At 46.4% G+C, this 15,139-nt stretch overlaps 1 protein-coding gene across 4 annotated transcripts in view; it reads left to right on the top strand.

Annotated features, from left to right (window-relative positions):
- Positions 1-1,840: 1,840 nt before the first annotated feature.
- The window catches only part of SSBP3 (single stranded DNA binding protein 3), a 140,462-nt gene continuing 127,163 nt past the window's right edge, over positions 1,841-15,139 (top strand). For 2 of the 4 annotated variants that reach the window (XM_074961682.1, XM_074961683.1), the window contains exons 1-4: positions 1,841-2,072; positions 2,885-2,957; positions 3,166-3,227; positions 5,234-5,318. In XM_074961682.1, coding sequence (XP_074817783.1) covers positions 2,017-2,072; positions 2,885-2,957; positions 3,166-3,227; positions 5,234-5,318 — 276 coding nt within the window. In that variant the 5' untranslated portion in view covers positions 1,841-2,016. The remainder of the gene's footprint in view (positions 2,073-2,884; positions 2,958-3,165; positions 3,228-5,233; positions 5,319-15,139) is intronic. The other 2 variants (XM_074961681.1, XM_074961684.1) reach the window with 2 other exon arrangements.

Below are 15,139 nucleotides of genomic sequence, written 5' to 3' on the forward strand. Positions count from 1 at the left end.
ATTTACTCCTGATACAAAAAATGGCTGGAAACCCTTTTATATTCTATGTAGAGTGTGTCTCCCCCTCCCCTGCTCCATGCCCACCCCTCTTCTCTCCCACACAGTCACACACACAAATCTTATTTAAAACTTAAGAGTTTCCACAGTAGACTGCTCAGCAGCCCCCTTGAATGTTACCTTTTCAAATAAATCTCAGTGACCCCGCAGTGAACAGATTAAGTCAAGGGGCGTGCACAGCGTTTAGGGCTTTCGCATTTTTTGGGAGACCATTGCATTCATGGGCACACATTACTCCAAAAAAAAAAAAAAAGCCACCTAGAGTCTCCTTTCCAGACAGGCACATAGACACCGCTCTTTCCTGGCGTGTAAAAGTCCCTTTTAAAAAATGCACATTAGCACAACGGCAGTGAACTTTAATGGGCTGGTGTGGTGTTTTAGCTTAGATTAACCGGGAGGCTGAGTTTCCCTACTTCCACTGTGTTTTCCCCAGGACACTGACCTAGCCTCTAATTGTTTGGTGATAGGCATGTAAGGGGGAGGGGCGTTACTTGTTTATTGGAACAGCGCAGTTAAAAAAAAATCAACCAAGGCGAACAGTTTCAAGGCTCCCCTTAGGATATATCCAAACAGGCAGCCAATCGGTGCGTACACGGCTTTTTCAGCTTGTCTCTTTTAAAGGGACAGTACCAACTGGGTTCTATCACCTTTAAAGAGAAACAGGCATGAAGGAATGGGCTGGAAACACCGCCTCTCCCGCCCCCCTCCTCCCAATCAAGAGTTTTTAACTTCACGCTGGAGAGAGAGGCATGAATTGCAAATTCTGGCCTGTGGCTCTGTCGGTTAAGACAGGCTCCAGCCAGGCTCCTCGCCTGGGTCACGGAGCTCGAACCCTCGTCAATTTCCTCCCTCATCCTGGACTTTCAAGTTTGCCTTGTTTAAAAAGCAGGCGCCTGCCCCACGCCCCCAGTCACTTCCGATGGCTCCGGCGCTGCGCCAGGCTCCCCCCTGTCCCCGGCGTGAGGCGCTCCGAGTCCTCGCCTACCAACGGCAGGGCAATTCGGACGCGGGGTGGCATGGTCCCCCAAGACAGCTTGGGCTGGGTGCCTAGAAGCACCTAGCGCTTCCCCACGAGGGGAAATAGCCTCACGAAAAAAAGTGAGCAGCGGGGGGGGGGGGTGAGGCGCTGGGGAGGGGGGCACACGGGTAGACTGGGGGCAGCTGAGGGTAAAGGGATTTAAGAGCAAAGCGGGGGAGGGGTGGAAAAGGGCGGCTGGGGAGGGTGGCTGCTGGGGGTCTTGGGACTACAGGAGGGTAGGGGAACGGGGCGTTAGGGCGAGGGAGCTAGCGGAGGTGGTTCATAGGGGTGGAAAAGGGTGGAGAGGGAGGGAGGTGGGGTGTGAAAGAGGGGAAGGGCGGGGGGTGGGGGGATTAGGGGGCAGGGCACGTGGGAGATAGGTGGGAACACTGGGAGGGAAGAGGAAGCCGGAGGGTAAGTAAGGGAGGCAGGCAGGAACAGCACACCCCCAGGCCTCCAGCAGCAGGAGAAGCCCCACACCCCATGGGACCCTTTACGAGGCAAGCTGAAGGCGGCCGCCTTCGCCTACAGCGGAATAGCCGAGCTCTCGCATTAGGTCCGTATTACCTTAACATGCCGCTTGGGGGCGGGGCGGCCCCGCCCCCCGCCGGTCGCCGATTGGCCGGGGCGTGTATCAATTGTGGAACGTTGACGCCCGCCGCGTTCCATCCCAGGGTAGCCACGTTCGGTTGAGCTCGGAGTAGCCGTGGTGGTAGCGGCAGCCGGGGAAGGAGCTGGGGCAGGAGCGGTTCCAGGGTGATGGGGGTCAGGTTGGGGCTGGGGCTTTGACAGCTGGAGCCGGAGCGAGCCAGCGGGGAGGCAGCCAAGGCCGGGGCGAGCCACAGCGAGGGGATCGGGGCTGGGAGACCAAGCGGCACCGAAGAGACCCAGGCAGCGGCGGCAGAGCCAGTGGCGGCTTCGCCTCCTCCTTACTGCGGACCATGTTCGCCAAAGGCAAAGGCTCGGCGGTGCCCTCGGACGGGCAGGCTCGAGAAAAGTAAGCGGGGCTTGCGGCGCTGGGGGAGCCCCGATGTTGGAGCGGGGTTCGGGGAGCTGGAGGTTCGGATTGGGCTGGAGGCTCCGCTCTCAGGGGGGGTCTCTCTTAGGGCATTTTTCAGACTTGGCTGCTGCTCTGTCCGGGGCGCGGGGACGGGGACGGACGGGACGACGGGGACGTGCTGCCTCCACCGCGTCCTTTTGTCTGACCCTGTCTGTCCGTCCATGCAAGTGTAAGGGGCGAGGGGCTTTGTTTGGGCACGATCACTTGCTCCCACCTCTGTGCCCCGTCTGGCCCCCTGGCTTAGTGCTGGCTGCTGGAGTTTGTAAGCTGGGGCAGGCAGAGGAGGTTGGGGCAAAGGGGCTGGAGACGAAGCATTCTGTCCTCCCACCCCCTCCCCATATCCTTATACCCTCAGCTTTCCTCATGCACTTCCAGGGTTGACCCAACCTTCCCCCCCCCCCTTTTGTGTGGGTGTGTGTGTGTGGGTGTGTGTGGAGTTGCTGGGGCTCTGGCTTGCCCGCGGCTGGCTCAGTGACTGGGGATGCTGGCTGCATGCTGGATTGTGCATGTGCCTTGAGAAGTAATTTTGTTTCCTGCACGAAAGTAGGGTCAACTTTTTTTGGGGGGGGGAGGGAGGTAGAGGAAAGGGCAGTTTCCGTCGCTCCCACTCTGGGGGTGGTGGTGGGGCCTTTCCTGCCATAGGTTTTAGCATGCATCTCCCAGGAGAGGAGGCACTGTTTTGTCGGAGTGGGACGGTTTCATGAAGTATTTCCCAGTGTAATGGTGTCTCTCTTTCTGTACTTTTACAGGTTAGCTTTATACGTCTATGAATATTTGTTGCATGTAGGAGCGCAGAAATCAGCACAGACCTTTTTATCAGAGGTAAGTGTCTCTATTTATTTTTGACCCCCCCCCCTCCCCTGATAGCCTTTGTTTTCAGAAGCAGCCACTGTGGCCTCCATTTTGAATTTTTATCACCTTTTGCCATTTATTGCTAGTTGGCCTCAGAGCCTCCTGGCTATTTGGAGGAGCGTCCTCTCTCCTCTCGCTCCGCCTCATCTAACCGATTTGCACGCTTTCTTGTTTGTAGATCCGATGGGAAAAAAATATCACACTAGGAGAGCCTCCTGGGTTTCTACATTCATGGTGGTGGTAAGTGTGCATTCCTAGTTCCCCCTGAAAAAAATAAAAGAAATATGTTTGATCTTAACCCGTCTGTAAGAAGAAGAAAAAATAGCCTAGGTAAAAGTTTTGGCTTGATCCATGTCTCGTTTGATAAATAAATGCTTTGTACTAACAGGGTATGGTGGTGAACTGTGGCCTTTTACTAAGGGATAAGATTTTTTTTTTTTCCTTTGACATGAGTAGAAATTTGTCCTTTGTTATAAGGAAGAAGGGGAGAACTTCCTGTTGGTTTCTTTCTTCTTCTTGCTGGATAGTCAGGGTATCAAAATAAATGCTTGCCTGTCCCTCTGCATCATTCTAAAGCAAGGGCAGAAGGGACCTCTTGCTTTCTTTAAGATGGTGATTCAGGATGACTTGATCTTTTGGGGGCGGTTTTTGGGTGAGGGGAGGAGATGCCATTTTCCATTCAGTGCCGACTGGTGGAAATAACAGTTAGACCCAATAAGAGGTCTGTTTTTGTGGCTTATCTTTGGCAAAGGTGTTTTGTTGTGGCAAACTTGCAGGGCTCCTAAGTTTCCGGAGAATCTACTGTTCTGCCCTGAGAAGCAAGGGAAGACTAATTACGTCCATGAATTACTGTCAATGGATTTCAAATGCCTTTTCGTTTAAAGTTTGCAATAGTGTTGTGAGCATGCGGCAGGTGTGTTGTTTTTTTTTGTTTGTTGGTTTTTTAAAATAAAAAAACCAAACAAACATACTGGCTAGACTGAGAGAGATTTTGGTCATATTGCCAAAATTCAGGAAAACCAGGCATACACGCCTACCAGTTTTCCAGAGCAGACACTTTGCGTTTGGGAGTGGCTGAGACTGGAGCCGCTGTGAGTTCCCCTGCAGCCAGTCATGGAGAATGTTGTATTAGCTGAGAAAACCAGTTCCTAATTGCATTTGCCAACTTAGTGCAGGATGCTTATGACATACAAAGAATATAGCGTAGACTCGTCTCGGAAGATCAGATCTGTGGTATTACTGGACGTGTGGAGGGAATCGGGTTATGTTGCATACATAGGCAGTCTAACTTCTGCCCCTGCCTGCATGTTGGGTAACACAGTTAAAGAAGAAGGGGTCGGGGAACATGGTATAGAATGAAGGCTTTTGGATCCTGCAAAACTGGATTCTCTCTGCTTGCTGCCATATATATGCTAATACTGTCACTGGATTGCCATCCAGTCAACTTCAGGCTCTCAAGTGGCAAGATGCTGCCCTGCAATCAGTGCAGGTCAACAAGAAGTAATGAGTCAGCACCTACATGCTATGCTGAGTGGGGCCCTCTGTATCTGAGGGAGAGCAGTCTAGGGGCGCTTTGAGATGTTCTTAACTAGAAATCCTATGTGCAGTCAACAGCAAAGCGATCAAAGAGAGTTTTATGTATGGCTTCCCATGCCAAAGTGAAATTTCTCTGATTGGGTTGTACTCATTGTGGGAATACTTCTTACATATGAGAAATGTTATTTCGAGGTTCAGTAGATTAACACTGGAACTTGAAGCTCCAGACTGGATTCTTGTAAAGGGTTGCTCAAAATTTTAAGCGTAGAAAGGAGGTTTGAACAAGCTGAAACAGCTGGCTACTGGAACACCTTTTGGGGGTAGGGAAGAAGAGGCATCCTGAGATGACAATGTTGATAACCTCTTAAGTTGAGGTTTTAGAAGTCCATGAATTACCTTTCTTCATTTCAGCAGATTGCCAGCTCACTGTAACTGTTACCAGGACTAATTTTGTCTCTTAAAATGTTTAAGGTGACCCAGTTTGAAATGCTTTTATTTGGAGTTGTTGCTAGAAGGTTTGAATGGAATGAAATGGGATGCATGATTCTGATGGACTTTAAATGTTCTCGACCACAGGCCAATTGAGGTGGAAAGCTGTTCACCTTTACTGAACTATTGGCACAGTTTGTACTATGGCCCTGTACATTTGCTGTTTAGTATATAGGTAATAATTAGTAACTGGATCCTGTTTTGCTTTTTCTGCCATGCAGCGTATTTTGGGACCTTTACTGTGCAGCTCCTGAAAGGCGAGATACTTGTGAACATTCAAGTGAAGCAAAAGCCTTTCATGATTACGTGAGTAACCAATTTTTAATCCTTGTTGTAATTAGGGGGTCAGATAGCTTGATCCTCTTCAACACACCAAAAGCAAACTTTAGCCAACTGGCCGTACCTTTTTTTTTTTTTAAATCTCGAGTGTTCTGACTTGGTTGAACAGTATTCCATAATGTTGCAATTATGTAAATTAGTTCAGATGTTTATCTTGAGTGCTTAAAGGTATTCCGACTATTGGTGGAATTAAGTAGTTTTGTATAACAATGGGCACCAAAGCATTACTGTAGCTGTGCTTTGGGGGAGCACTACTGAGATTTCTCATGTTGAGGACATCTTTTACCTTTTTCTGTGCATCAAAAAGGCTGGTATGTAATCTATGGATCTGAAAAGGGGGAAAATCTTCAAAGTGCAGTTTCTTTAGTGGCGGGGCGGGGGGAACTCTCCACTCATTGCAGACAAAGTGCACTTAGGGCTACTAGGAAGCTTGCGCTGGACGTCCAATAATCCTGTCTCAAAAATATCAATATAAAGATACTTCATTTCATTAAGACTGCATTGCAGTCTTTTTCTTTAACCCGTTTTTGTTGAAGGTCCGGTTTTTAAGGGCTGTGGAGTGTCTGGAAGAGAGAAATTATTTGAAAATGATTTAGGTATTGGTTGGGAGTGAACAGGTTGGACAGGCTATATTCTGGGATTGGATGTGAAGCAGTGACTGTTTGTTCTTCAGATTTATGTCCAGAAGATCCCAGGTAAATAACAGATGTGCATAATAAGGGTATTGGCAGCTGGCTTTTTTTTTGGTAATACAGGGCAAAATGCTTCCTGAGCAACCCCATGACTAGAAGTCACAGGGCTGCTGTTGCTTCAGGCTTTGCAGCCTTCTGAAACTGTCAGTGTGGACATGCTAAGCTGACTGTTCTGTGTACTCCTAGGCAAACTTGCAAATTGTCAGTCTCTGGGACGGAATTGTTCTAAAGACCCTGGCTTGCTGGCAGTGGTGATTTCAGAGTGGAAGGATTTTAAGATGCTTGATAAGAGCAGACTTTGTTCTTTTTGGATCAGGTCATATCAGCATGGCCTCCAAGGTGCACCTCTAAAACTGCAGTAGCCTGATAACCTTGCTGGTGCTCTGAGTGTTTTATGAAACAGTTTGGCACTTAAGTCAGACTTGACTAGTGGGAATCTTCCTCTGTCATCAGTGTCACTTCTACCATGACCTCTTCCAGGGCGGAATCCAGGGCAATAAAGGGTGGAGCTGTGGAGGGGGGAAGTGCTCCTGTGCAGACGAGACTGCTCAATTAAGACTCTAGCATTCACATGAACTTGAACATAAGTTGTTAGGATAGTGACCGTGGAATGTGAACTGAGGAATTGATGCAAGCTTGGGCTAGGTTGCTACAGGAAAATGTCAGTGAGCTTCATTTTACTATCAGCAACAGCAGCCCTGTTCTTCCTGTCCAGCTCATAGTATCTTCAGGAGAAAATGGTACAGAACCTTTTCCTTTCCTGTTGTTACTGCCATGAACCTGCCTGTGCATCTGCCAGTCTCCTTTAGAACATACGTAAGGTTTTGTCCTGTAAATATGACGCAGTGGATGAGTTCCAGACCACACTAAAGACCTCCCAACTGCTCCATCGGTTGCCTGGTGAGGCATTTGTTGCTGGGGTGGCAAAGCATGAAAGCTCATGGGATATAAATAGCGAAGCGCTGTTTGAAAATATTTGCTGTGAATGTGTTAAAGGTGGTGTTTCCATCAAGCCTAGCACATGTTTTCAGAACCGGTTAAAAAATAAATGTCTCAATAGTGGTTCAGGATGCAGAAGCAGAATTGATTCCCCCTTGATATAAGCCAGTCGGGAATTGCTGAGCTGTCCCCTAGAGAAATGCAAGGGGAAACCGGCAGAAATTGCTCTGATTTCCTTGGGTCTGTGTGTTTCTACTGTGGTTTTTCCTCTCTTCCTTGGAATTTTGTTTTGTGACTTGCTGACCATTGGTGAATACTCTTGTATCACATGTGTCATTCCGTATGCACTTCAGATTTCAGAATATTTCAAATGATGTGGCAAGGTCCTTCATGTGTTGTTTTTTAGATAGATTGAATTAAAAGCTTAGACTTCATAATCAAGAGTATGAGATACAAAGTGACTAACTATTTGCCAGCAGACCTTTCATATTAAGGCTAACTTTGATAACTCAAGTTCCTGAAAACTCTGCTGGAGATTGCAGCTGTGTCCTAGTGGACAGTTATTCTTGAAACATCTCTTCTGTAATTTTCAATTTCCTGAATGTGTTAAGACTCCATGATTGGCACAGCAGGCCAGATTTTTTTTGGGGTGGGTCTTAGATGCACAACAAAAGGTGTGCTTGATGGTATTCACAGCCAAGATATAGCAATGCTAGCAGCAACCTTACAATAGTGTCTGAGGATTTAGTGTATTTAGAGAAATTAATCGTTTTTAGCTTGGTAATAATTCTAACAATAGGCATGAGTGCATTAGAGTCACATAAACTTCTTTAATACATGTTGCTTTAAGCTTACAGCAAATAGACACAATCCTGATTGTTTTTTAATTCTCAGTGTAATACAGTTTCATAACAGCCCTAATACTTTACCTTTTTAGTTTTATTATGAAGACTCGTAAGAAGATTTGCTTTCTCCCCATTCCTCTCCCTTCTCTTAGTTCCAGTTTTATTCTCATCATCCTCTCATTGGCCTTAAAGTGGTTGATTACGTTTCTGCTTCATGTTGTTGCTTACTGCAGATGCTTAAGGGTTTTTTCCTCAAGAATCAATGTTTTCACAGCAGGAGAATGTAGTGTACTTTACAGGGTGAGGAAACTACCTGTATAAAACTTAAATATTGACCAAAGAAAGAGAGCAAACGATAACCTTTTTGTGTGAATAGGAACCCGTTTCTCTGAGAGACAGGTACATGGCCCATGGCTCTTGTGTGAGTGCTCTGAAAATGCAGAGACCTAGCATGTTCATGGGGCAGTGATGCTAGATTCTCCTTTAATGGCAACACCAAAGCTATCTCTTGTTGACGCACTGGTCTTTTCCATTGGGAGTTCTGTTGTAGGGTGATGTTCGTGCCAGTCTTTGTTTTTGTAACATGTGGAAGGATGAGGAGGCAGAGGATATTCTTGTTTGGGGAGGTGGAGTCAGGGGAAAATTTATCCCCTCAGGGTTACTAAGGAGCGCCAAAGTCTAAATGGAGGCTCCTGTCACCTTCTGAACTTCCTCTTAAATTACTGTTCCAAAGCAGAACATCTGTTGCTGAAGCTGAAAGGAGTGTTGAAAATGTGTGAAGAACTGCCTGCAAATCTTGCATGACCTAAAGTTATGGGGCTGCTCAGTGGTTCGAACCAGGGTTTGATTCCTTATCCCTTGCTCATTGAGCGTGAAGGGGCTGGCAGTACTGTTCCTGTGCGGTTTGCAAATCATGAACAGAGTGGCCAGATAACTAATAGTTGTGTTGGATGTGGTAAAAATAACCCATTATACAGCATGTCACAGATTTGTAGAACATTGTTTAATCATCACCAATTACAGAACTTGGTTTTTGGAGGTTGCACATGTCTGCAATGCATAAAACGACATTTATTTACCAATAGACTTTGTAGTTGCTCCAATATACACTAGGGGACCACTCTCAACTTTCACCTTTGTGTAAATGGAGCACTGTAAAATAATCAACTCTAGATGTTTTGGTCTTAAAACCGCTCATGCCTGGTGCCTAGCACAGAAATCATACGCCAGTTTGAAATACACTTTAAACTTGGAAAGTTTCCCTTCCATGCTGCTTTCCCATTGTTTACCTTGGAGGTGTGGTCATTTGGACACATGAAGAGGCACATCTCTCAAGATGAACTGGCTTAGGGAACACACGCTTCGGAATAAGAGCAGCAGCGTGCTTCATTAGCAGAGCGTTAAGTGTGGTATTTGCATGCTGTGTAATTTCCATTTCACTTCCCAATATAACCTTATGAAAACTAATAGTAGCAGCAGGAGAAATTACCAATTTCCCCCATCACATTTTAATATTTAAATAAAAATCACTCTTTCACTTCAGTCTCTCACGACTTTTCATGACGTCTTGATTAACCCAGGTCCTTACCTGGTTAGGAAATGCCGTTTCTACAGAGTTTGAGCTCTTAGCTTAGTTTGAAAGATGCTGTGCTTTGGATGAGATGCTGTGCCATAATACCTGGTAGTGGGAGCGTAATGTATAAGAGCAGGGTTGTGTTAGGCATCATTATTCTATCCAGACCAAGCCAAACACTGTAGCTTTCCAGTGTGTGTGAAAAGCCAACACTCCTCAATAAATTATTCTTGTTTGTAGCTTTGCTATAGCCAGCCTATTCCACAACATCTACAGAAACAGTTTATCCAATAGTAAAAAGCATTAAAAATTATGTTCATTTTAAGCCACATACGTTGATTTCCAGTGGACTCTTCTAATTTGACCTGTTCTGAACTTCGCACGCAGTCCTTATCAATTAATGTACTTTATTTTTTGGATCTTGCGTGCAGTGGGAATCTGGTCGAATTGGATATGTTTTATTCTCTGCTTCATTTTGGGGTTGTGAAAACATCAAAAGGGAGCGTGAGGGGGAAATATCCAAAATCTGTCTCCAGTTTCAGTATTTTTGTGTGCGTTTCCAATAGAAAATGTTATATTCTCTCTGGAGGTTACTGTTGTTGGCACGGCTGCCTTTATCTTGCTTCTAGGCAAAGCCCCTCTGTAAGCACACTCACGTTACAGTGTGCGCTGTGTTGCCAGACACTCTTGTTGCAGGTTTCATTGTGCATCTTCTGAGCCGGTGAGCTACAAAGGGATTGTACAGCATGACAGGGAATTTCAACCACCACGTTATCTCAGAATTGGCCGATTGATGGTTGCAGTTCAGCATTTCAACATTGTGAAAGCCAATACAATTTGAGTTAGCTGTGATGACTGCCAGTTTAAATACCGCAGTGAATTTCCGTCAAATAGCTAATACATAGAATGGGGAATTGCAGAAAACTTGATCACCAGAACCACTTTAGTCGATTTTGGCCTCAAGCTACAGAAAATGAACTTAAATCTAGTTGACTGTCGCTACATACTTTTTGTGGCATTATTCTGTCTGCACAACCTCCTTCAAGCTGAACTTGAGAGGGCGAGAAGTATCGAGAAAAATCGCTCTTTGGTCACGAGATTTGAAAAAAACACAAAAACCAATCCCCCCCCCCGCATTCATATATAGGTTTCAAAAGGTGTCTTGTCCCCCTTAGGGTGGCTGATGGGGTAAGAATACTAAATCATTAGATTGTGTCTGTATGTAAAATAAAGCACTGGTTTTTTTTTAATGGTTTAAATGATTTTTAAAAATGTAAATCAACCCAGCTCTTCCTGTCCAACTTCTCCTGTCTTGTTGAAAGATGCATTCCTAAAGGATTAATGGGCAGTGCAAAGAAAGCTGTGATTAGTCCTGGAAAAGATGGTATGGCTGGTTCTGCAAAAATACCTCATTTGCTTCACATGTCTAATAGTCCATGGTTTTTTTCTTTCTTTTGAACGTCTAAAAATCGCCCATTGTGTTAAATGGTACCTTTTGGAAATCCCTTATGCCAGGGGTTCTCAAACTTCATTGCACTGGGACGCCTTCTGACAACAAAAATTACTACAGGACCCCAAGACGGGGTCCCAAGCCTGAGCCTGCCCAAGCCCCACTGCCTTCGGGGGTGGAGGGGGGGCAAAGCCCATGCCCCGCAGTCCCAGGTAGGGGCCCAAAACCAAAGCCCAAGGGCTTCAGCCCCAGGCAGGGGGCCTATAACCTGAGCCTTGATGCCCAGGGCTGAAGCCCTTGGGCTTGGGCCCTAGCATGTCTAAGCTAGTCCTGGCAACCCCTGTTACCAGATGTGCCCGTTACTTTTGGGTATGCTCATTTATTAGGGTTACTCTTCGGGGTGTTGGGGGTTGGGGTTCTGTAATTCTATTAATGTACAGTAACTCCTCACCTAATGTTGTGGTTATGTTCCTGAAAAATGCAACTTTAAGCGAATCCAGTTTCCCCATAAGAATTAATGTAAATGGGGGGGTTAGGTTCCAGGGAAATTTTTTCTTTTGCCAGACAAAAGACTATATAGTGTGTGTGATATATATGCACGCGCACACACAGTATAAGTTTTAAACAAACAAATACGGTACACAGCGATGATGATTGTGAAGCTTGGATGAGGTCGTGGAGTCAGAGGGTGGGATGTTTCCCAGGGAATGCCTTACTGCTAAATGATGAACTAGTAATTGGCTAAGCCCACAAGGGTTAACTCATTGTCTTAATGTAGCCTCACACTCTACAAGGCAGAATGAATGGAGGGAGGGGAGACAGCATGGCAGACAGAGAGACGCACCCTGTGTGTGCGAGAGAGATGCGCATTTCCCCTTTAAGTATGCTGACACCACTCTTAAGTACCCTACCTTGTTAAATTAATCAGCAAGCTGAGACCACAGCTGCTGCCAGGAAGCTCGCTTGGTCCTGAACCCTGTGTTGTCCCTTCTGCTCTATGGAGATGGGGTAAGCGGGGTGCAGGAGCAGGGGGAAACCCTGACATTACCTCCGTCTCCCCCCCACCAAGCAAGCAGGAGGCTCTGGAGAGCAGTTCCAAGGCAGAGGGCAGGAGCAGCACATGGCAGTGAGGGGAGGGACAGCTGAACTGCCATTGCTAGCCTGCTGGGCGGCTGCTGTACAGGGAACTTAGGGGAGCAGGGAGCTGATAGTGGGGCTACCGGTCCACTTGGGTTCAAGCCCCCACCAGCTAGCTGCAACGGGCTGCTCCTCCTGCAAGCAATGGACAAAGCAGGCGGCTGCCAAAGGACGTTATAAGGGAACATTGCACAACTTTAAATGAGCATGTTCCCTAACTGATCAGCAACGTAACAACATTAACCGGGATGACTTTAAATGAGGACTTACTGTACTGCTTATGTCATTTGTGTGTTCATATGGAGCTCTACTCCTTCCTTCTGCAAGTCCCCTCCCACTGGAGCTATCCTGCAGGACCTAGGTTCCCCAGGGCTGGGTTCCTCCAGCCCTAGAACCAGATGAGCACACACACACACTAACAGAGCAAGTTTGAGCAGACCAGGTCAATCAGCGCTCTCAAGGTGTGACCTCTTCCCCCCCCCCCCCCCATATGTCCCTGTACTAAATGGGCTGGGTCAAGCAGCACTTTCAAGCTGTCACCCTTATATGCCCCTGGTCTCAATAGGCTAGGCCAAGCCGCACTTTCAGCTGCCACCCTTATATGTCACAGGTTTAACACGTCCCTCTCCCCACGTTCACGTCACAATTGTACTGGTAGTAACCCACTTGATGAGCAAACCCCACAGTATTTTGGGCGCTGCAGGGATCTTTAGCTTAGGTAAAAGAAGAGTTGCTGCAGAGTAAATGGGGGAAGCTAAAAACACAGAAGAGTAAAGTTCGGAGAGAGAGAAGCAACCAGCTTTAACCATAAAAATGATTTATTGAATAATAGTGATAACTACACAAGGAGAGCCTAAACCAACATGAGTTAAATTAATACCTGAGATAGAAAAGAAAATAGAGAGAGAGAGATCTCATCCACTCCATGGAGTTTGAACTGTTCAGGGTTCCCAGGTGATGGTGGTAGCTCAGGGTCCTGAGTGCTGGAGTCAGGCAGAGCCCCCAGCATGATCAGTTAGGAGATAGAGCCCAGTGGAACTGATGCAGAGTTTGGGTCCATGCATCAGAACACTGACTGGAGGGTGAGTAGGGATTTTTGTCGAGAAAATACAATGGTTCAAGGGAGAACACTAGATTTGTTTATAGGTAAACTGATGACTCAAGGGTTTTCTTTAGGCTAGACAATAGGAGCTGATCACTCTTGGCTATGGGTGGTGTTTTCTTCCAGGGAGCTCACAATGCAACTAGGCTGCTTCAGTATTTTGGATATCATTCAAGGATTCATTACTAGAATTGGCCTGATAACTGCTGAGCTGGGTGTGTGCAGGCGTAGGTTCATTAACATCTGGAGCAGAGATCCCCCATGATGCAGTGTGTCCCTGCTTTTCTGGTCCCAGAGTTCAGTGCGGTTCTCTGTTCTCCATTCTGTATGCAAATGGAGATGTCTCCCTGTCCCATCTTTCATGCAGATGAGGCTAGGGGAGTTGACTCTGTTCTTCATTTTGTATGCTAATGGAGACGTCTTAATCTTGTCACCCTTGTCAGCAGGGGTCTAGGTATGTCTCCGAACCCCCATCACTGCTCTCTGGAAGTCTTTTCTCTGATCGGTTTTGGCTCAAGTAGAGACTGGGGGTGCGGGGAGGGGTGTCTTTCATACCCGACCCACAGTTTGAGAACTGCTGCCTTACGCAATGCAGAGACAGCAGGTGTGGTGTTAGAAAAAAAATATTAAAAGGCTTAAATTATTGGTGTTAACACACAAATTTAATCAATAGGGGACAAGCTGAGGCTCCTTCAGTAGAGCCTCATCTGGGCAGAATAAGATCATATGTATTTCAGTCCTGCCTCAATGGCCACACACCAAGTATAGGATCCAGACAGTGGTTTTTGAACCCTGAAAACTAAGCTGCCAATTCCTCAGGCCAAGACTGTTCTCTGCAAGTGCTGTACTGTGGAAGGTGTTGCCTTCTCAGGGAGGTGATGTGCCTTAAGGTATCTGTAGAGGTATTCTCCACTCCTATTACTCCTTCACTACCAACAAAAAAAACCTCAGCTTTTTTGTGGCCTTGTTTCCACAACTTCCACTAACCTGGCAGTCTGTGCTAGTTTAAATGTGATTGCACAATGCCTTTGTTTGGTGCCCTTTAAACTAGTGTCTGTAGGGGATGATCTTCGTGTTTTAAAGATTTTTTTTTTTTTTCTTTTTTCCCCCCTGTCCATTGGTCTAAACTGTAGCTGTAACACTGTACATTGTAGCCGTTAAGATCTATTTTGTCAGTGTCCTCTGTTCTTGGTACAGGATTGTTTACCATTTCAAATCTGTGCATCTTAGTGTGGAAGGCAGGATGTTGTGACCCCTTAAGAGAGTGGTTCTCAACCTTTCCAGGCTACTGTACTCCATTCAGGAGTCTGATTTGTCTTGCGTACCCCAAGTTTCACCTCATTTAAAAACTACTTGCTTACAAAATCAGACTTAAAAATACAAAAGTGACTCAGCGCTCTATTATTGAAAAATTGCTGACTTTCTCCTTTTTACCATATAATTACAAAATAGAACTATTGGGATATAAATATTATACTTCCAGCTCAACATATAGAGTAGTATAAAACAAGTCTTCATCTGTATGAAATTTTAGTTTGTACTGATTACTTTTTATGTAGCCTTTCGTAAAACTAGGCAAATATCTAGATGAGTTGATGTACCCCAGGGGCACCCGTACCCCAGGGGCACCCGTACCCCAGGGGCACCCGTACCCCAGGGGCACCCGTACCCCAGGGGCACCCGTACCCCAGGGGCACCCGTACCCCAGGGGCACCCGTACCCCAGGGGCACCCGTACCCCTGGTTGAGAACCACTGCCCTAAGAGATGTCAAGTGTTTGGATGTGTATTATGTAGGCTAGCCATGGACTCAGTTGATAAATCGTGTTGCAGTTGTCCTGGGTATTCAGTGTCTATTCTAGACCGTTCATGTGCATGGTTCTTGGTACCTCTTCAGCACCAATGAAGAGCTGTTGTTCTTGGCTTACGTGTAGTAGACCCGTATCGTAAGAGTTCATAGTGGTTGCTACGCTGTGCAACCGTGTCTTCTCAGGACTTCAGAGAGCTGGTCTTAAGCACCTCTCCTTTCGCGTCCGTTAAAGTGGAGAGCAA

The sequence above is a fragment of the Natator depressus genome, chromosome 8 (assembly GCF_965152275.1).
Source record: "Natator depressus isolate rNatDep1 chromosome 8, rNatDep2.hap1, whole genome shotgun sequence".
Taxonomy (NCBI): Eukaryota; Metazoa; Chordata; order Testudines; family Cheloniidae; genus Natator; species Natator depressus.